This window comes from Neodiprion fabricii, chromosome 2 (assembly GCF_021155785.1).
Source record: "Neodiprion fabricii isolate iyNeoFabr1 chromosome 2, iyNeoFabr1.1, whole genome shotgun sequence".
Lineage (NCBI taxonomy): Eukaryota > Metazoa > Arthropoda > Insecta > Hymenoptera > Diprionidae > Neodiprion > Neodiprion fabricii.
Genome location: NC_060240.1, coordinates 9,453,022 through 9,472,683, shown reverse-complemented (window position 1 = coordinate 9,472,683; position 19,662 = coordinate 9,453,022). Strand labels below are relative to the sequence as shown.

Below are 19,662 nucleotides of genomic sequence, written 5' to 3'. Positions count from 1 at the left end.
ACAAAAAATTTTAGCTTCTGTCGCGAGCTTTTTTGAAAAAGCGACTGGGAACTTGCAGGCTGACCGTTAATAGCCGAACACAAAGCTCTAATATGTGGAGACAGAACGTTTGACGAGGAGGACCTGCAGGATAGTAACGCAAACAGAAACATTGGCGAAAGCCAGCAACCCCCGAAGCTATAATTCATCCCCCTCCCGAAGCTAGCAAAAACTGACGCTGAACAAATTGTACCTGCAAGCCTGACATAAATCATACCTATTTATTATGTATCAAACTTGCCACCTTATACACATGTATACGTACAGGTATGTTACATTATACATGTATACGCATCCAACGTTGCAGCACGTTTTTTTTCTTTTCCTGTGTATAACGGAAAAAAGTTGGATGAAAACGATTTTAAAGTTACGCGTGGGGGCCCGAAACAGTGTCGTGAAAACTTTCCCTCGTTTTTCCATATCGCAGAGTTTTATATATACATGTGAAAACTTATCGATTACAGGCACGTATAAATGTGAGAGAGAAATTCAAATTCGCGTCAACGTTGACGTTTCCGACCTAAACAGCTGTAATTAATTAAATTAAATTATCTTAGCGACGGAATCGAGCAATTTTGAATTAGAAAAAACACCGGAAACCGTAAATTTGAATGCAGGAAGCTTAGCTACGTCAATACTGAGCTACGTTGAATATTTTGCAATAAAGTCAATACATGTACAGGTATAAATTGTCGAGTCAATTGTGAGAAGTAAATACCTGAGATGAGTAAATGATGCCACAGGACGTTTACACGCCTGGAGAAGTGTCGATATTGAAAAGCAGCGTGTGCGTAAAGGGCCTATAAGAGTAGAGAAGGGAGAAAAGCGAAGAGGAAGAAGCAGAATAAAGAGCAGAGAAAAAAGAAAAGGAAAAAATGAAGAGAAACAGACGCGGTATCTTCGCGAGCGACGCGACGTCGAGTTTGTATCATGCCGGTTCCCCTGGGATATTTCTCATTACACTGCCAGGCAGCGAGCTTTCCGTCTCTGTACGGCACACGGCGAGTTCACGCACCCATACTTTTTATTGCACTGCGACTGGGAGAAAAGAGACCCCGGAGCCACAGGAGAGAAAGCAAGGAACGTGAAAACTGTCGCTGGAGTCGGTGAGACCCGTTGACGATAAAAGTTCGCTAAGAACCATTCCAATTATCGATAGCATTATGCAAATTTTCGAACGTTGTTCAAAAGGTTTTACCCAATTTTTTTTAATTATACTCACGAAATTTTGTCCAGCCTATTTTGAACTTGTCAAAGACGTTCGTTTTCGTTACAGCGTCGAGGAGGTGAGACAAATTGTTAATTGACGTGCGTTTTAAAAAGGATGAGGATAAAAGGAGACCCGTAACGTTAAAGGACTCTAACCAACGCTCCGCATCCGAGTATCGATCCTTGTGAATTACTTTCACCGCGATTTTGTCGAGTCGACGATATTTGGAAAAAGGTGATGGAATTATGAGGCGGGAATAATTTGTCGGAAATCGGTAACCACATCAGAGATATAATACAAGGCGTCGGGCAAGGGGCTGCAGGCGGAGCCTCTCTGCATTTGCATTAGCCAAATACCATCGGCATGGCGAGCACCAACAGCTACTTCACATATTATTCAAAAGCTAAGGCTGCCCCCCTCCCCTTCACATTCAAGTACGTGGTAAATTCCAATTACAAGTTGGTTTCCGCCAAGTTTCACTGCAGGTTGAATTCCCCTCGGAGCAAGAAAGCGAGACAAGCCTGCTAACGTCGTGCCGTGAACACACTGCTCAACCGTATAAACCCAACGGACGTTGCGCTTTACGGAAGGCCTCTTCGGAGACAGTTTCCTTTCCATTTTTAATTTTAATCTTCACGAATACACATCCCATCAGTCTTCTCCTCTCGGTCATAGTATAAAGCCGAAATCCACGTTCACGAACTCTGTTAATCACCGTAATTATGACGCAATGACACGATTACTGGATAGACCAGAGAATTTTGGGACCACCAGAATTTTTCCAAGTCCCAAAACCGCACATTCTATCTGCACACATTTCAAATGTCAAATGAGTTTAAAAAATTTTGTTGGTCTCGAAGCCCTTTGGCCTATCTACTAATCATCACTCATAATGGTCTTCCACGAAATTCCTCTTGAAGGGTGAAACAGAACCACGTGTTACACCAACATATATACCGGAGTATGTGTGCTTCCTTACACCTATAGATCAGAAGGTCTTTCCGGGAGAAACGGGAAGGTACTCGATCATCCGAGTTCGAGGAGCTGGCGAACGATTTGTACAACCCAAGGCAAACCAGTTCGAGCGAACACCATTCCTCCCCATATCTTGAGAGTGCCAGCCGCAAAACGCGGCGCTCGGGGATTCCAAGAAATGAAGACATTAACCCTCGCCGTTTCCCTCGCCTTTTATTTTCATTTTTTATTGAAGAAAGAGCCACGTTTCCGGCGGTTCTGCGACATATATCCCTCGTAATAACAACAAAAGTCTCGTTAACGTTTCGGTTTTTTCAGGTGAGCCATTTTCCGAAATTACAAATCGCTGCTGCTTGCCTGGATCTTTAGGTACCATGACTGGGTACTAATTTTTTCAAAAATTAAGGACAACTTTTCATCACAACAAGTAGAAGTGATTCTCATCTTATTCACCATTGACGACCTGGCTATTCTTTCCCGTACATGAAATGGTTCCGTATTTTTCGAATTGAGGACCTAAACGTAAACGAGACTTTTGTTTCCCTGTCTGATCTATGATAATGATGAAATCGGTACTTTATACCCTGGAGGTAGAGAACCCTTTCCTACATCCGTCATAACTCTCATTCAGATAAAGTTTCAGAGTAATTTTTCAATAATTGATCAATATCTGCAATAAGACTGACAAGGAAGGCATCCCAGGTCGACCTCGCCGATCTGATTCCTTTTGCAGTATGCTATAGTAGACTAAAAATTAAGCGGCATGTTTTTTTTTACCTGCCATTGAACACTTTAAGGGGGTGAAACCACCCTCCAAAGTATAAGGGACGATTTTACAGTTTCAGCCATAAGAACATACCATTTTTTAATCAATTCAACCGGAACAGTTTTCTCACAACGAGAAATGAAAAATGTAATGTAAAAATAAAACTGAATGATCGATCTGGGATACCCTCCTTGCAAGACCGAAATTAAAACATCGCTCGATGCTTTTGAACTTTGTCTAGGACTCCGTTTATCTAGTTCGTACCAATCACTGGACCAAAACTACAAACACTTCTTATAGGATCGGTTTCAAATTTTTTTTCCCAGGAATGATCTTTGGTTTCGCTATAGTTTGAAAACACGACTACAAAATTTTGGGAAATTCTGATCAAATCTGTGCGGAACCTCCAGAGTAAAGCACATGATATTGATTCTTGAGCTACCCCGACCGATTTACGAACGCGTTTGAAGTGTTTCGATCAACACTCGAGCAGAATCAAGCCATGCACAACACTTCAATTTCAATACATAGGTTCTTAACAAACAAGGATAGGGTAGAGATAAAAAAAAATTCTCGCTCTTCAGATATACGAAACAAACCGTTATTCACTCATCGTGTAATCCATGAAACTAACTGATCTGATTCAACGAAAGTGTGACATTACAGACCACGTTGAAGTTAGTAACGTTATTGTAACGATTCATGCCAAGGAATAACCATTAATTCCCAATCTTAGAACAATTTAAGATTCAGTAAACCGTAATGAAACGAAATATGCTCAAATCTTGCAATCCTAATTCCTTCAAAATCGTTATAAAAATAAGAAAATAGAGATTTTTTTCTCAATTTTACACCTTTTCTCAACCTTGTCATTATACGCGTTTACACTTAGGATCGTTGGCATACCCTTTGGACATACCTACGCTCCTTAAACACACACGCGTATATGTATACCTGTACCTATTCAATCGAAATGATTGAAACGCACTGAATATTCCTACCCCTGGCCGACTCGCAGATATATATATAATAATATATATATATATGATACGCAACCGTCACACTTGAGCGAACATTTAGATATTCCATGTCTGCAATATCCTTCGACGGCATGACAGGTTCTGCCGCCCGAGTGACTGACTGGTAATATTAGAGAACATCGATCTCTGGACTCGACTGCTTGCAGAGATATGTACATATATTCCATACGCATATATGCCTGTGCAAGATAGCTTTCCGCCACGTTTATGCGACGTATATTTCCCGGGTTGCCGAATTCCTCGCATTTTTTTTTTGTTTTTTTCTCTTTTTCCGAAATCCCCGACCCCCGCCTTTACCCCGTTTCTAATAGTCGATGATAAATTACGGTCACTGTGAACGACGCAACGTGATACCAAACGGAGAAATTAATCGAAGCTGAAAGATTCTCTGGACCGGAAGGACTACGTTTCTCTTATTCCAAAAAGCGCGCAGAGTTTACCAACCAGGCGATAAATCATACCTCTCGATTTTCCGTCTAATATTTGGAACGTTCGGTAAGACTTTCCGTAAAACGTTCGAGCTGTTCTTCCATCAATTCGCATCGACGTCGAAGATATATATTCGCGGTGAACGATTCAAGCACCGATTTTCCTCCACCGTGTACGAGTTATTCTCCCACGATCATCCGATCGAATGATCCCGACGGTATTTCAGCTCCTGAATCGCCTTTCTCTCGCGGCACAGCCGGTGGATAAAAGAAGAACTTGAAATCGAGCAAAACAAGTATAATTTGGTCTCTAAAGAGCTGCCAAACGGCGGGCGATCCTCGAACGAGATACGCGGAGTGGCCGTTAGAAAGGAATAAAAGAAACGGTTTATCCGAGGAAAAGAAATTTGCCTTGGGTGGAGGAGGAAGGATGTAGTGCCGGGCGATAATCTCTCGTCATCAGTGAGTCTTGTAGTACGCGAGGCAATTCGGTAGCTAGGCGGAAGTTTTGTCGCTCCGAGATATGGATCCTCCAAATGTGAGTTTAATGATTGCTACCGTACCTCTTAGATTTCCATTTGCGTATCTCGCTCGCTTTCCCCGATTTCTCGGTGTCGAGTTTAGACGAGAGCCAAGTGGCGTAGGATAACCGACGTACCAGCCGCTACTGTCTTTCCCACGTTTTGTATCTTGCTCGTAAATCTAGCGCGATATCCAACCGAGCTTACGGCACCAAAATCCATTCATGATCGCGCACGCGAGTCTCGAGCATCCTGCACAATGAACCGTTGGAGCTTGATCGTGAGAAGCGTTGATAAATCGGAGGAACTGAGACTTTACGCAGAAAATCAGAGTAACTACCGAAGTGATATTCGGAAGAAAAATTTCAACGTGTTTGTAGTTTCAATCCATCGTGCTTCATTCTGAGTTCTGATAATGATCGACTTTCGTTCGTCAGACCGTACTGAAAGAAATTTTTATTTCCGGTTACCGCTCAGTCCTTGACTATTTTCTATTCTCAGCTGTTGCGAAAATTTGATGCTTGTGCAATGATAAATTGACGTCAAAGCCTTACTTGACTAAAAAATTAGAATAAACCGAACGATCTGATTTTGCGTTGCGATTGCCAAAAAAGGATCGACAATAGCGCAAAATGGTTAGACGTACCTAGTTTTTCGTAATTTCAACAATATTCAAACAGTTTTTTTAACGATACCTGTTTTACCTAATTTTTCTAGGTACTGTAAAAAATGGAATTTTTCTCAATTTCAATGTTCAACCGCAAGTTGACCATTTCGTGCTTTCGGATAGCTTGCCCAGTTTCAATCACTCTTTAAAAATTGTGCAAACGAATCGATTCTGGAATTCGAAGAACGACGTTAGTAAAAACTAAACTCGATATATCTTCATTTGAATTACAAGTTTTACATATTTCTTCGCGTTTATAAAATTCGAGAACCTCGACATCGGTTTCCTCTCCTCAACCTCTGGTACATCGTATTTTCGTCGTGGTTATTTTAACACCGGACAAATTTTTGGACTTGCGATTTACACCAGGACGTCTATTCCACAAATTTTTCAAAGACATCGGTGATAAACTGTCGTTCTTAGGACGACGAGAGTCGGATCATCGGTTGCGACGAGTATCTCGGTACCTTGTTTCAAACTTTTAGCCGGCAGTGCGAAAGAGGGTGATGGGGGTGGGTTGGGGGTGGGGGTATCGCGAGACAAGAGTGGCGGGCAGGTCTGTCGGAAGAGGAGGAGGGCTTCCATAGCCGTCATCCACGCGAAGCTGGAAGCCGGGAAGGTACATTTAATCTTGCATCTCGGCAAGGGATTCTGCTGGGCTTCGTACAAATGAACCCGGCTGTATTACAACTGGGTTGAGGGTCAGGTTGGGCTGGTATATAGTCGGGGGCCGTTCCTGGTCTCAGGCTCTAAGAACCCGGGGGCTGAATTCAAGTCGCTCGAGAGAGTCACGAGGGGGAGAGACGGAGAGTGAGGGCGGTGTTGCGACACGGACGAGTATGTAATCGAGACAAGAGAAGATTACTGCCGTCGGGGTGCAGGGGACAACCCCCGAAGACAACCGAACGTCGTACGTAACTTGCGTCTCGCTTCGACTGCTTTGTTTCGGGTCACTTTGAGGGAGGGGTGGTTGAAATACGGAATTTGAAAAGTTTCGAAAGCGCCAAATTTCGAATTTTAGTAAAGAAATCAAACTCCGACGAAACGTCAAAGTTTCGAATGGTTCGAAAGCTGACAGTCAAGGTTCCGGAAGGGCAAAATGCCAAAAGCTAGGTTATGAATCCGACAAGTCAAAGTTCTCAAAGATCGAAAACGAGAAAATTTTTAAATCTAAAACATCGAAATTCTGAGTGACCGAAGATTTTCAGTTGCGTTAATTTTTGGCTTGGTAAGATTTCACCACTTTGATGTTTATTTGCTCTGGATTTTCGATATTTTTACGTTCGGAATCCTGGTCATTCGGATTTTCGGGTTTTCTGATTTTTCCACCCACTCGTTGAGTAAACTACGCTCTGTGCGTATATCTCAGTTTCGAAATTCTAATCTATCGAAACTTTATTATTCGGAATTTTGCGCTATCGGAATTTGAATTTTTGGAATCTTGCGTTGCGGAACTTTGAGAGGTCGCGTTTCCGACCATTCGAAACTTTGCTGTTTGGTAAGAGTTCGATTTTTTTACTTCAAATTTCACTTCCGGAACTTTTCAAATTCGGGATTTCAAACCCGCCCCCAATTCAACAAGGCTCGTAATACGTTCTGTAGTCAAGCGAACTGATTTTTCAGGAAAATTATCCGGAAAACTGTCGAAACGCTCTCAAAATTGAACGTGAATGGATTGCAATGGTCAAACCATTTGACCCGATCAGAATTTTGACTTCCCGGTTTGAATTTTGTTTCTTGATGAAATATATCTGATCAGTTTCAAGTGCTTCATTTGATCAACACTTCGAAACAATGCAGGATTGATAGATAATTTCTTCCGTCGTACCACTTACGGTGTAATCTTATATTTCTTATTTAAAAAAAAAAGAAAAAAAAAACTGGATCAATAGCGAACCGTTTTCGTTTCTCTTAAAGATTGAAAATTTTTTACAAATTGAAATAGATGGTACTCGAACACAACATTGAGACAAGTTAGGCTTCGAAGTCTTTGTAAGGCTATCTTCGTAAAAGTTCCTGATTTTCTCCATCGAGCGATATAAAATTTGGTAATTTATCTGAAAGGAAACTATATACGATTGGAATCGGGGATGAAAAAAGAATTCCGTAGCGGGAGGATGAGGTATGTCTGAAAAAGCGAGGAAAAAAAGGACGAGGAAGGAAAATATCTCGGTGGATGCTATATATATCAACCAACCCTCGATCCTCGAATATAATGAACGTTAAAAAGTTGAGGAAACGGTTTTTCTTCTTTCTACTTCTTCTTCTTCTTCTTCTTCTTCTTAACTCCTCATATTTTTCCCCCTTTTTTTCTTTATCCTCACTCAGAAGTCATATCGGTTTTATAACCATCTGGATTCTAAAACTCATTACTCGGAGAAAAGTGATTACTCTAGTTCCCCCCGGCCCGTACCCGGTCCATCTCCCTAATTGCCGTTAATTTTACAACCTTAAAAGTTGAAACTCGCCCCCCTCCTCATTTCCTCCCCTTTATACCCACGTATACATCTTACAGACGTATCGTTTTCCACCCCGGACTTGAATTTCCTCCCTTGTGTATAAAACGTGGAAGGTCGAACACGTAGCGATGGACCTCGTGCGTAACTATACGCCGGAGAAAAAAGAAAATTCATTCTAGAGAAAAATGCTCGATTATATTTCAACGTGACGAGCCTCCGGACGACTTTTCGCCAACTTCGTGCAGCATCCCTGACAAATATTAGGTGAAGCAGGTTTTAGGAAAAAGGGGGCTGGTTACCTACGCGACTGTATCTTTCTGCGGGCAAATCCGCGGACGGTTTGAATCAAGAACGGATTTACCGACGTCTGCAACGTCACACAAATGCGCTCTTCTGGATAGGAGCCAAAAAATCCAGTCCTCCTCATCCCTACAATTCCGCACATGCACACGAAATGTGCATGGTCTCAGAATTCGCGAATTCATTTTGAACCCAACGTAAAGTTTATTCATATAACGAAGTTACGAGTTGGCCTTTTTTTTCACGTGCAATACATACATACGGTACGGGGATAATTAATAGCCGAGTATGAAATAGCTATTTCTATTCAAATTTGAGCTTCACCAATTGCATGCATAACGTGGCTTCCGCGAATAATAATCGACTGGGCGGAATCGTTTGCACGAAGGATTTTCCACAATCGGAAGGAACGCTGCCTGTTTTCTACATCTCTGCACGTAGATATTTCACGGCGCGTCTCTATTGTTCGCAGAATTGTGACGCTGCTACAGACTCGCTGCGACGGTGTTTTACATTCAAAATGGCCCGAGGCTTGCGTCACGTGCGATGGCGACTCGAATGCAGCGCGATTCTTCCCCGCTACTTTGAAAAAGAATACCATAAAGATGTCGAAAAAAGTCTTTTTCAAAAAATTGCCAAGTATAACGCGAGTTTCGTCGAGAAACCGCTCAAAAGTTCGAAGTAGAAGAATCGCAAATCGTTTAAAATTACATCTTCAAAAAAATTAGAAGAAAAAAAAACTTTTTCGTTACACTTTTTTTTTCTTATCTTAATTTGATACCGTTTCGTCGATTTCAAAGTCGGAAAGCAGGGTGAAATAAAAAAAAAAGAAAAAGACATCGTCATTGCACCAACTCGGGTTATTACAGTACTCGTTGTTAATCTTTAGATATGCAATGTAAACCCTGTTAAATTTTATGATGTCTGTCGTAGAGCGAAACGGCGACCGAACCATTCTCCGGAATATAACGCGGACAGGAACGCGGCATAAAAGGTGAACTTTTTCGTGCAGTTTCATTCTTTTATTTTCCTTTACTTTTGGTCATTTTAATTTCATGTTTTAATATTCAGCGCTGCACCGAGTCGCGGCGTATCGCAGGATGCAACTGCGTGCATGCTGCAGCGAGGACCGTCACCCGGTATCCAATTTCACGTTTAAAATTGCACGATATACCCGCCATGGAATTTCGTTTTTTCCCATTTTTCGTCCCCAATTTTATTACTCTTATACGCTTCTTTGATAGGTATAACGACATAACGACCAGCCGTGTGCACAAGTCTCGAAAATAAATTGCAGTCTCTCCCCCTTTGAAAAAAAAAAAATATATCCCACTTTGAGCTCTTTCAATTTCGACGGTTATTTTATTTCTACGATATTGAATGCAAAAAAAAAGAAAAAAAAATAGAAAAACATATACATGTACAGATACAGCTGTTACCACGACTCAACATGAAATCGTACACCGGAAGTCTGGAACGTTTGCAAGGTTTGCAAAATTTTTTGAGGTACAAAAATTCACGGTTAAAACCTGACCAGGCTTCTGCGCTACGATATGTGCATATTAAGAGGCATCAAACCCTCAAAGTTCAACGTTCCAGGGTATTTCATTATCTCAATTATCTTCGGCGTGAACTTCTGACCGGAGAATTTTGTACCACGATTTCAGGGCAGACGCGAGAAACGGTTCAATAGCTGACTGAACGAATAATTTTTTGATTCATTTAGATTATTCGATTTCGGATAAAGGCCAAAAGTTCAGCAAGTAATAAGAAGGCTCGTTTATTTATTTATTTATTATTTTTTTTTGCCATTCGGAATTTTCAATAACTCTACTGATTTTTTTTTTTCTTCTGGGCAAAGTATATTAGCCGGGATTCTATGCATTATATACATTTAAAATACGCGAAGTTGCGTTCTTCTGTTTTTCAAGTTTCGCATTGCCGCATTGTGAAAGAATTAATGCGGGTAACGCTGCGGCCGGGATGGAAATTTTTAAATCAGTCGAAAGCTGATTACCTCCTGAATTTTCCACCACGCAGATGACATTTTCGTCCTGGTATTATATGATTATCCGTAACGGCTCCAGACACGGTTCCGAGCTTTCAGGCTGATTCGACAAAGAGAACTCTTCACTTCGCTTCTCCTCCCCCCTTCGCTCCTCGCATTACGCCTAGGCATCCATACTTGTTCGTTAATCTCTCTCGTCGAAGACAATAAACGCCGTGTTTCCAGAATCTCGAATTAATCTCGAGGGTATTACCTACTACTATGAGAGGAAATCGGTTAATCTCTACGGTTAACAGTCGTAATCCGAGAACAGAAATTATCCGAATACCTCACGGCGGTGTAATTTACTGCGAAATATCGTTGTGCAACTCGCTTAATTTTCATTCACACCACGGACACGGTATTCTCATGAATATTTTCATCGTCGAGTATCGAAAAAAATTCTCAAACTCGTCACCGAATTTCCAACACTTACGATAAGGATGATATGGAGAAAAAAAAAAAAAAAAATTTGCAGAAGTCAAATTCGACGGCAATACGTATGAAAGATTGTTGGAGATGATATTCGCAGAGAAAAAAAAAGATATCCGGAAGTAATTGAAAAAAAAACCATAGATCGTTGTTGTTTTTATACGTTTTAAATTTGAAACACTTATCGCTTCTGGTAAATCGGATGAGACGTATTTGACAGTCACGTTTTCGCCTCAAGTTCCACTGTTCGCTAAGTCAGTAGTAGACAAGACAACGTCAGTGATCCTATGACATGGGGGAAGGTAGATAAAAGGCCAATTTGGTGTCACGAGATCCCCTCAGAATATCAAGTAACGTTCCCGAAAATTCCGAGGTGAATAAGGGGGGGGGGGGGGGGGGGCAGGGTTTGCGTTCGGGCGAAAGATAAGAGAGGCGAAGAACGGAGGTTGAGGTTTTCTTGGGCTTCTTCTTCTTCTTCTTCTTCTTCTTCTTCTTCTTCGGGACGCGCCCCTTGGCGACGTTTTAACAAAACATTTGAATCCTGCGTTATATTGCCCGGCGGCAATTCTAAACGCGCGGGAAGGGAGAAACGATTCCGTTTTATCGTGACAGCCACCGTCCCCCGTGGCCTCTAAAATATTCAAACGGTTACCCCGCAGCGTTTCTTCCGCGTATGTTTCCGCCGGCTGGTATCATCTTTGAATCGACTCTCAAGTCGTGGTATCAAAGAATCGGAAATTACTTTTTGACGTAGAGACTAATCGCTCTTCAGGAATTAAAATTTCATCGCAACAGCCCCGAAATTAGGCACATCAGATTTTTTCGAAACCATCTTATGAGTATCGGCACAAGTTCCAATATCTACAGTTTAAATACAGACGTTTTCTCTTTTTATAAAGAAGAAAATACTTGAAGATTTTCAGAAAAATCATAACTTTGATCAATCGCTCAAACTAGTCTTGCTGATTGAATAATTTCTGCTATTTCTGAAAGCTTAAATATGTTACCTTATAATATTCACCACGAGATTTGTGGAATCTCTTCAACTCCGGAGTGAAATATCATAAATTCTTGAGAAATATCTTGAAATCAATATTATCAAAATTCCCTGAAGTCTTAGGAAGTTTCTGAAAATTTCAACCAAACATTTTGCAATCCATAGAACCCCACAGAGTATCAAAAAATCCATTACAATCTCAAAAATTCCTACAATATGAAATCTTAGGAAATTTCACGAATTCTTCAAAGTCCTCATCGTAAGTTCGATGAAATCTTTCAAGTATCTATATTTCGAAAAGACTAACGCCACGATTCCGCGAGGAAACGAGTCCCTCTTACAATTAGGCAGAGATTTTTCTTGCCATTCGCACAGATTCGTTGGCGTAATGAATAACCGATCGAACATCCGCTCCCGATGCAGAATTTACAGGCTCGTCACGTAGCTTGACGGTATCGGAATGAGCGACTGGTTCTAGTTCTCTAGTTTTTGAATGGAAATTGAAAGTATCTAAATTAACCCTACCCTTAAAGCTTTCAAATGTAATTTCTAAATCATCCCGCGAACTTTCTATATACAAGATTACCGAGGTTACAATAAATCGTGATTCGGAGTTACGTACAATTTTTCCATGATTTATCTTTCTCGCGTATGTCACATAATCGACAAGCGTATTCGTTAGCGGGAACGGCTTTCGAGGTCTCGCCACCTGGCGGAAGATCCGGAACTGCAAAGCGCCAGCTGTGAAACTGCCTACAATCATTTCTATGCCGTTGAAAATTATTTCCCTCCCTTTTTTTCCAGCTTCTCGTATCGAAGAAAATTAAGTTTGTGTAATACCATCAATGACACTACACAGAGCGTGTAGCAGCTTTTGTTAAAATTTCGTGAAAATCGATCGAGCTTTTCTTTTTTTTTCATTCTGTTAGCAAAGCCCTCTCTTTACGATAGTGGTGTAGATTGTTTGCGAGAACAGCGGCATACCGCCTCCGTTTTCTTGCAGGTACCTAATTTTCAGTAACCTCCGTGTTATCCTCTACAACCTCGGTCAAAGCCGTTATAATTAAAGGTCTACTTAGCTATTAAAATATTCCATTAAAGTGCGAACCACCGCCCGAAGCTCAACGGTACGCGTCTTATTAAGGCAACACGGTGTCACTCATACGATTTCTCATCCGAGGAATATGAGACCTTTGTGAATTATTTCCTATCCTTGAACGTCGGCTCGATATTCTCTTCGAACGACGGATTCTTCGATTTTCAACTCACTTTATGCGCAACACGTAATCTCGTACCTATAAAGCTTTTCGAGTTCCGTTTAAACCCCCCCCAGGTCCAACCGGAAATTGCGCGAATTTGACATTTTCAAAACCAGCGTTGATAGAGATTCATCGATCATCCTTACGAGGGTATGGACGCATAGTTTGGCCAAAAATAGGTCAATCAAAAGCGTAATGAAACTAAGGAACGAAAAGTCGCACCGAAGATAATCTACAAGTCACATTAAACTAAAGAAGTTTCTATAACATCGAAAATAAAAAAATTTAAATATTGAATTATGATTACAAACATCTTAGGTATAATATTAACGACGCCAGAAGAATTATATTATCCTACCATACTTTCAGCCAAGACAAATCTATGCTGCTTGTACAATTTTTATTAACGGTATCTCATTTCAATTATTGAACGATCTAATAAATGATCTAAAAATCGTATTATTAATTGTTTGTTAGATTATGGATAAGATTATAAGAATAATGTATGCCTTGTTATTGAGTCTTAAATTTATCACTCACAAGTTCAATAAAAAAATCAGACTCAAACGATTTCTAAAAAATACGCTCGTGAATGGAACGAACTATTTATAATCAAAATCGTCTAGACTGTACGGATTTTTCGGAGAAGCAATCGTATAATCGTGTAATTTCTTTATAACGAACACATGTATTATATACAATTAAATTAATTCGTTTATAAAGAATTTTCCTAGGTCAAAGGAACTTTTTCAATTAGAATAAACTCGACGAGCTTCAGTTTCACTTTTCGTACCTTTGAACGATCCTATCGCCACGTTTGTGTTTCTGCAAAATTGTTTCACCACAATGTGAAAATTGCTATCCAGTTTTCTCAACAAGCCTTAAGTGGAAATTTTTTCTATCAGAAGGAAAACTAGCAGGTCGAGAAACCGAAGCCGGCAATAATAGCTCGTGGATTGGAAACTTAATTCGAGAAGTCGACCGCGAAACATCGAGCAGCTCCGTAATGTATACACCATTCTGACATTTCTAATAGAATGCATGCGGATAGGAAAGCTCGGAAAGTTTATAATTGTGTAATTGAAATTTGGCCGTTTGTGTGAGAGAGTAATGCACCTACACCCACGTCAAGCCTCGGTTCACGGTGCGTTGAAGGTTGTTTACGAGCCCCGCTGTGAAATCAGTGGTCTGTTTCATGCTGTCTGGAACTACTAATTCGGTGTATTACCTCGCGGCGCGGTATTATTATTACGTTTCCATGAAAACTGTTACCTACCTACTCTAACAATAACTATACTTACTTCCCGGGTGCTCGTTTCAGATATTATAATCCCAAGGTAACGAACGATCAACGAATAGAGTCGAAATTCGTCGAATAGAGTGAAAACGACGCTGAGACATTTGTTCGACGTAATAACCGGAGCTTTTTCGAAAGAAACGGAAACTCCTGGTCTCAAAATTGATCTCACTCTTAGCGCTCGCAGTCTTCGCAATCATTCAACAGAAGTCTCATTTTTATAAAAGCATATTATACGTGCATTATATGTATGTGTGTGTGGGTTATATATATATATATATATATATATACACCTTGGCAAGTTTCGCCAGAGTTTTCGCGTGACTTATCGCAACATCGTGAGTAAAGTGCGTGGAGGGATGATATTCTTGGGTGGACATTCGAATTATGCATCACGAGGAGAGCCGGGCATCTGCGACGCCTGAATAAATGTAAAAAGTTTGACATTTCCCAGCGACTGAGCCGATTTATATGGAGGTGTTTGCTTTCTTTTTATTTTACATCTGTTTGTTTGGTTTTCCTCTTTATTTATTTTTTTTTTTTTGTTTCTTCTTCTTCTTCTTTCTTTGCTTCATTCTTACCTCAGAAATGTTCTCTACCTTTATAAGAATTGCCAAGAAATGGTAACAATGAGTTACAGACGTGTTACGTAACACGAACTTGGAGTAAATAAAGTGTGGATATATACCTGCCTCCCTCAGGAACCCGAAGAGCTAAAGGAACTTTCTTCGTAACTCTCATCGCAGTTACTCAATTTCGAAGGGACTTTTCTTTTTTGTTTTTTTTTTTTCTTGGTACGGTGAATAATTTGAATACGTGTATTATTGTACAAAGATGTGCAGGATTACAAGAAAATTTGTGTCGGAAGTCTGTAAGAAAGTAAAATGAAAAAAAATCTGAACCAATGCTTGACGGTTGAAAAATAGCCAGCCGATTCAATTTTTATATCGAATCTATCCATCTGTTGATATACTGATTTATATCAACGGCTTAGAAACTTTAAAAAATCATTCAAGTTTATTTGAAAATTGTTCGAGAGTGTTCTTGAATATTTCCATCATCACGAACAGTGGAATCCGATTTCTCACATCAAAAGATAAAATGGCAAAGGTTTCGTACAATCGATCGCGAGTGAGGGTAAAAACTTTTTTTTGCCTGCTCTGAATAATTGTGAGTAAATGTCGGTAAAACGGGAGATGAGAAAAAAAACAAAGAGAGCACAACATAACGTTTGTAAAACAAGTACGTGTAACATTTTCCAGATTTGTTAATTGGATTCTCGGTTGAAACTCCGATAATTCATAATTTCAGTTAGAGAAGCGTCGCCGTAAGTGGGACAAATTTATATTCAAGTTTCTGTTTGCAAAGCAGAATATCAATTGGGGAGGAAAGCGGCAGAGATGAAGGGAGAAGGGGGGGGGATGATGGGGTGGTTCGAGCAAAGACCCAAATCGATTTAAGTCTTTATTTCTATTATTGTTTCAAAGTGAGAGTTTCAGCTGATCCCCCGGACACCCTGTAATAACGTCCAAGTAATTTTAAAGTACCGTCGAGATCGGCGAGAGGAATAATAAGGGAGTAACCCTGAAATAAAACCGATCCTGGTATCGTTTCATATCTACCGTCTACCGCAAACCCAGACTTTGATGTATCTTCGCTTTTGTCCTTAGAAATCAGGTAAAAGGTACTAAATTTTCATCAGATATTTATCGTACACAGGATGGTTCGATGTAGATTTTTGTTCTAGATTATTAAAACAGCCTTCCAAAAATTGACCAGAAATTATTCGAACTGTTTCAATTTCGTCTGTAACGAAAGATATCGTATGAGAATCTCGCGAATCTACGCAAGCTTTTCGTCTTCGGTCAGATTCGTTTTTCGAACTTTCACTCGGCACCCTAACCCATAACAACTTGGCCCAAGTTGAGCACGTACGAGGTGTATTCCAATTTTTCGCTTAAACTCGATTTTCCAAGCACCGTAAGCGTGTCAATCTAGGATGGAATTGAAAACGAGGAAAAAACAAGTTCCCCGGTAAACGCAAGCACAAAAATGCACAGCGTGGCTTCGCAAGGCACGAACAACCGGAAATGCTGATCAAATATTGAATATCGCTCGAAATGTGAAAACCGGAATACACGAAATAACAATAAGGGGTCGGGGTGAAAATATTTAAATATCAAAAGATCTAAAGACCACAGTACTGAATTTTTAAAGAAGCTGAAACTTGATTTATAGAATTTCAAAATGTTGAAAGTCAAAGTATAGCGCAGCAAAAGAGCAAAAAGATCACAAACACAAAATGTCAAATTCTAGAATCGTCAAAGTATCTCTAGATAATACAGAATCGTATATAGATTCTCGATTTTTCCATTCTCTGTGTTTTAACCTTCAAATATTTTCAATTTTCTATACTTGAACCTTCCACATTTTCAATTCTCCGTATAAGATTTTCTCGTATACATGAAAATTCGACATATCGATCCTCCTATCAAACAGTAATTCCAGTTTTTCATCCCTGCCAAAAATAAGGATGCAATAAGTTACTCACCGGCAATTAATAAGCAGCAGGCGAGCATCCCTCGACCGCGAGTAGGGGTAGGTGGGAGAGCTTTTTTGAATCCAGATTGGGCCCCCGCCTCAGCGAGTGTTTTTAATATTATTGTTATTATTATGCGTGTTCAGCGTCGTTGATGCTGTTTCTCGTTCTTGTTGTTTCTTTTTTTTTTTTTTTTTTGTTTATTTGTTTATTTGTTTATTTGTTTTTTGTTTTATCGTCGTCGTTTCGTCGTCTTTCCTCAATACCGCCGTATTATCGGACCGGAAATGTTTTGCGAAACGTGACCGGAACCGGACCTTGTCGCGATCACACGGGGCTCATCGTCACGCGCGCGTCTTCGCCCCCGGCACAACCGACTACAACTGATCGTGCCGTCGGAGCCTCGGGCTAGTCGCGCAAGCGCGCAGCCAAGATACGGACAGGTGCGACAAAGAGGAACACCAGGCGGACTCCATCCTCCCCTGCGGTGTTCCCGGCGCTACCCTCGATCCGTTCTACCCGGCAGAAATTTCATTTCGAATTTTAATGCGTCGAGGGATCGGGCTCTGCTGCCAAATTCGACTAACTCGCTATTTTTATCGGGGCTTTAACCCTTTCGATATCACCGTTCCGCTTACATCAAAAATGTTCCATGTCCTAGCCTTGTCACAGTTTGTTTACATGATTTTTCTTACTTTGTATAACCTCAAAAACTCCCGGGTAACGAATTTTGGCAAGGATCATCGAATTTTGATTATTTTTACGATTTTGCATCCGCCATATTGGGTCCGCAATCTTGGGTTTAGAAATTATTCAATTCTGATTTCAAATTCGTGATCAGCGACCCCAAAAACTCCCTAGTAACGAGTTTTCGCAAGGATCATCGAATTTTGATTATTTTTACGATTTTGCATCCGCCATATTGGGTCTGCCATCTTGGGTTTAGAAATTATTCAATTCTGATTTCAAATTCGTGATCAGCGACCCCAAAAACTCCCTAGTAACGAGTTTTCGCAAGGATCATCGAATTTTGATTATTTTTACGATTTTGCATCCGCCATATTGGGTCTGCCATCTTGGGTTTAGGAATTATTCAATTCTGATTTCAAATTCGTGATCAGCGACCCCAAAAACTCCCTAGTAACGAGTTTTCGCAAGAATCATCGAATTTTGATTATTTTTACGATTTTGCATCCGCCATATTGGATCCGCCATCTCGGGTTTAGAAATTATTCAATTCTGATTTCAGATTCGTGATCAGTGATCCCAAAAACTTCTGGGTTATAAAATTCAAGCCAAAATATTGAGTTGAAAAATGTGTGATTGAAAGTGTTAATGTCTAATAATTTTCGTCTTGATACCTCGTATTAAGGACGGATAACACGAGTCACACCAAAAAGAAGTGTCAGAATTGTCCGATTGTTTTCAGATTTTCGCTATTCCTGCCTGAAAAATTCGTTCGTCCATCTCGAGCATTGCAAGATTTTTCGATGCAGATGTTAGAGTGGTATACCTCATATTACATAACTTAAAATCTGGGGGTAGTGAAGCAATTCCAATCATAGATTCAAATACAATTTTCTGCGGGTCTGTATAATCGGTAACGAAACGAAAATTTCAAAGAAATTACTATTTTTGGACAAAGCATAGGGCCAATTATCACTAGTTCTTTAAAGAGGGACTCTGGTGAAATATCGCTGATACCGCATTTTTCGTTTTTTAAATCACTCAAAAAGACGTAATTAAAAATTCGTTTCGAACGTCGATGTCAAAAATTACTAAAGCTATTGCACGATTTAAAATAGAAGCCTGTAGAACCCTGTGATAATGATATGAAAATTTTTGACACTTTTTATACTTACTCGATCTGTTTCCTAATAATTTCAAGCTTCGATTTTTAGATTAATTATAATTTCTCGGCTAAAATTATGATCGTCTTCGAAAAGCGTTCGGCTTGTTTCCTGAGAAACGTGACAATTATCGTATGGAAAAATTTCGAATCGACAAACAAAATCGAAATGTCACAAATAGCCGTCAATTATTTCCTGAAAAATAGCTGAAAGCTCGTTCAATAAACTGAGAAAGACGATTATATCGAAGAGTTTTATTCTTCGTTTGGAACCAGAAATTTTTCCCATTCACTGGAAATTCAAACTCTTTGGTAAATAATTACCGAACGTGACAACGTCTTTGCATTCTCCATTCGCCTGAGATTTTCGTTAGTCGAACGGTGAACGAGGGTCGGACAAGCTCGAACCACGAAATGAGGGTTCTCGCGTTACCGCTTGACGACTTTCTCCTGTAATCAGCAGAAATAAAACGAATCTAAATAAGCCTAGTCATTGGTCGAAAATCAATGAAACCGCATTGATTCATTAAAATTATTTCAAATAAAGTTCTGTTCATCCGATTTACGAGTCGTAAAAAAAAAATCAGCATAATTATGCAAGGAACTGAGGTTGAAAAAACTTGTCAAGATTACGTTTCCAACTGTAAAATCCTCAGCAGAATCTCACGACAAAAATCGAAAACAGAGGTGGGGAATAACTTTTTCGGTACGTTTAAAAATCGCAAATTACACGAAAAGCTCGCGCGTTTCGAAACATCAGGGATGCTGGAACATCCGAACTTTTCATCCCCACCTCTCGCCACGGCTCCACTTTCATCCCCTACCTTACCCTCTCAT

General features: G+C 40.1%; 1 protein-coding gene across 9 annotated transcripts in view; it reads right to left on the bottom strand.

The window, feature by feature from the left end:
• LOC124174822 (Down syndrome cell adhesion molecule-like protein Dscam2) overlaps positions 1-17,338 on the bottom strand; it is a 114,569-nt gene extending 97,231 nt beyond the window's left edge. For all 9 annotated transcript variants that reach the window (XR_006869009.1, XR_006869010.1, XR_006869011.1 and 6 more), the window contains exon 1: positions 16,989-17,338. Coding sequence is in view for 6 of the 9 variants with exons in the window: in XM_046554345.1 (XP_046410301.1) it covers positions 16,989-17,016 (28 nt within the window). In the remaining 3 variants the exon portion in view is untranslated. The remainder of the gene's footprint in view (positions 1-16,988) is intronic.
• Between the last annotated feature and the right edge of the window lie 2,324 nt (positions 17,339-19,662).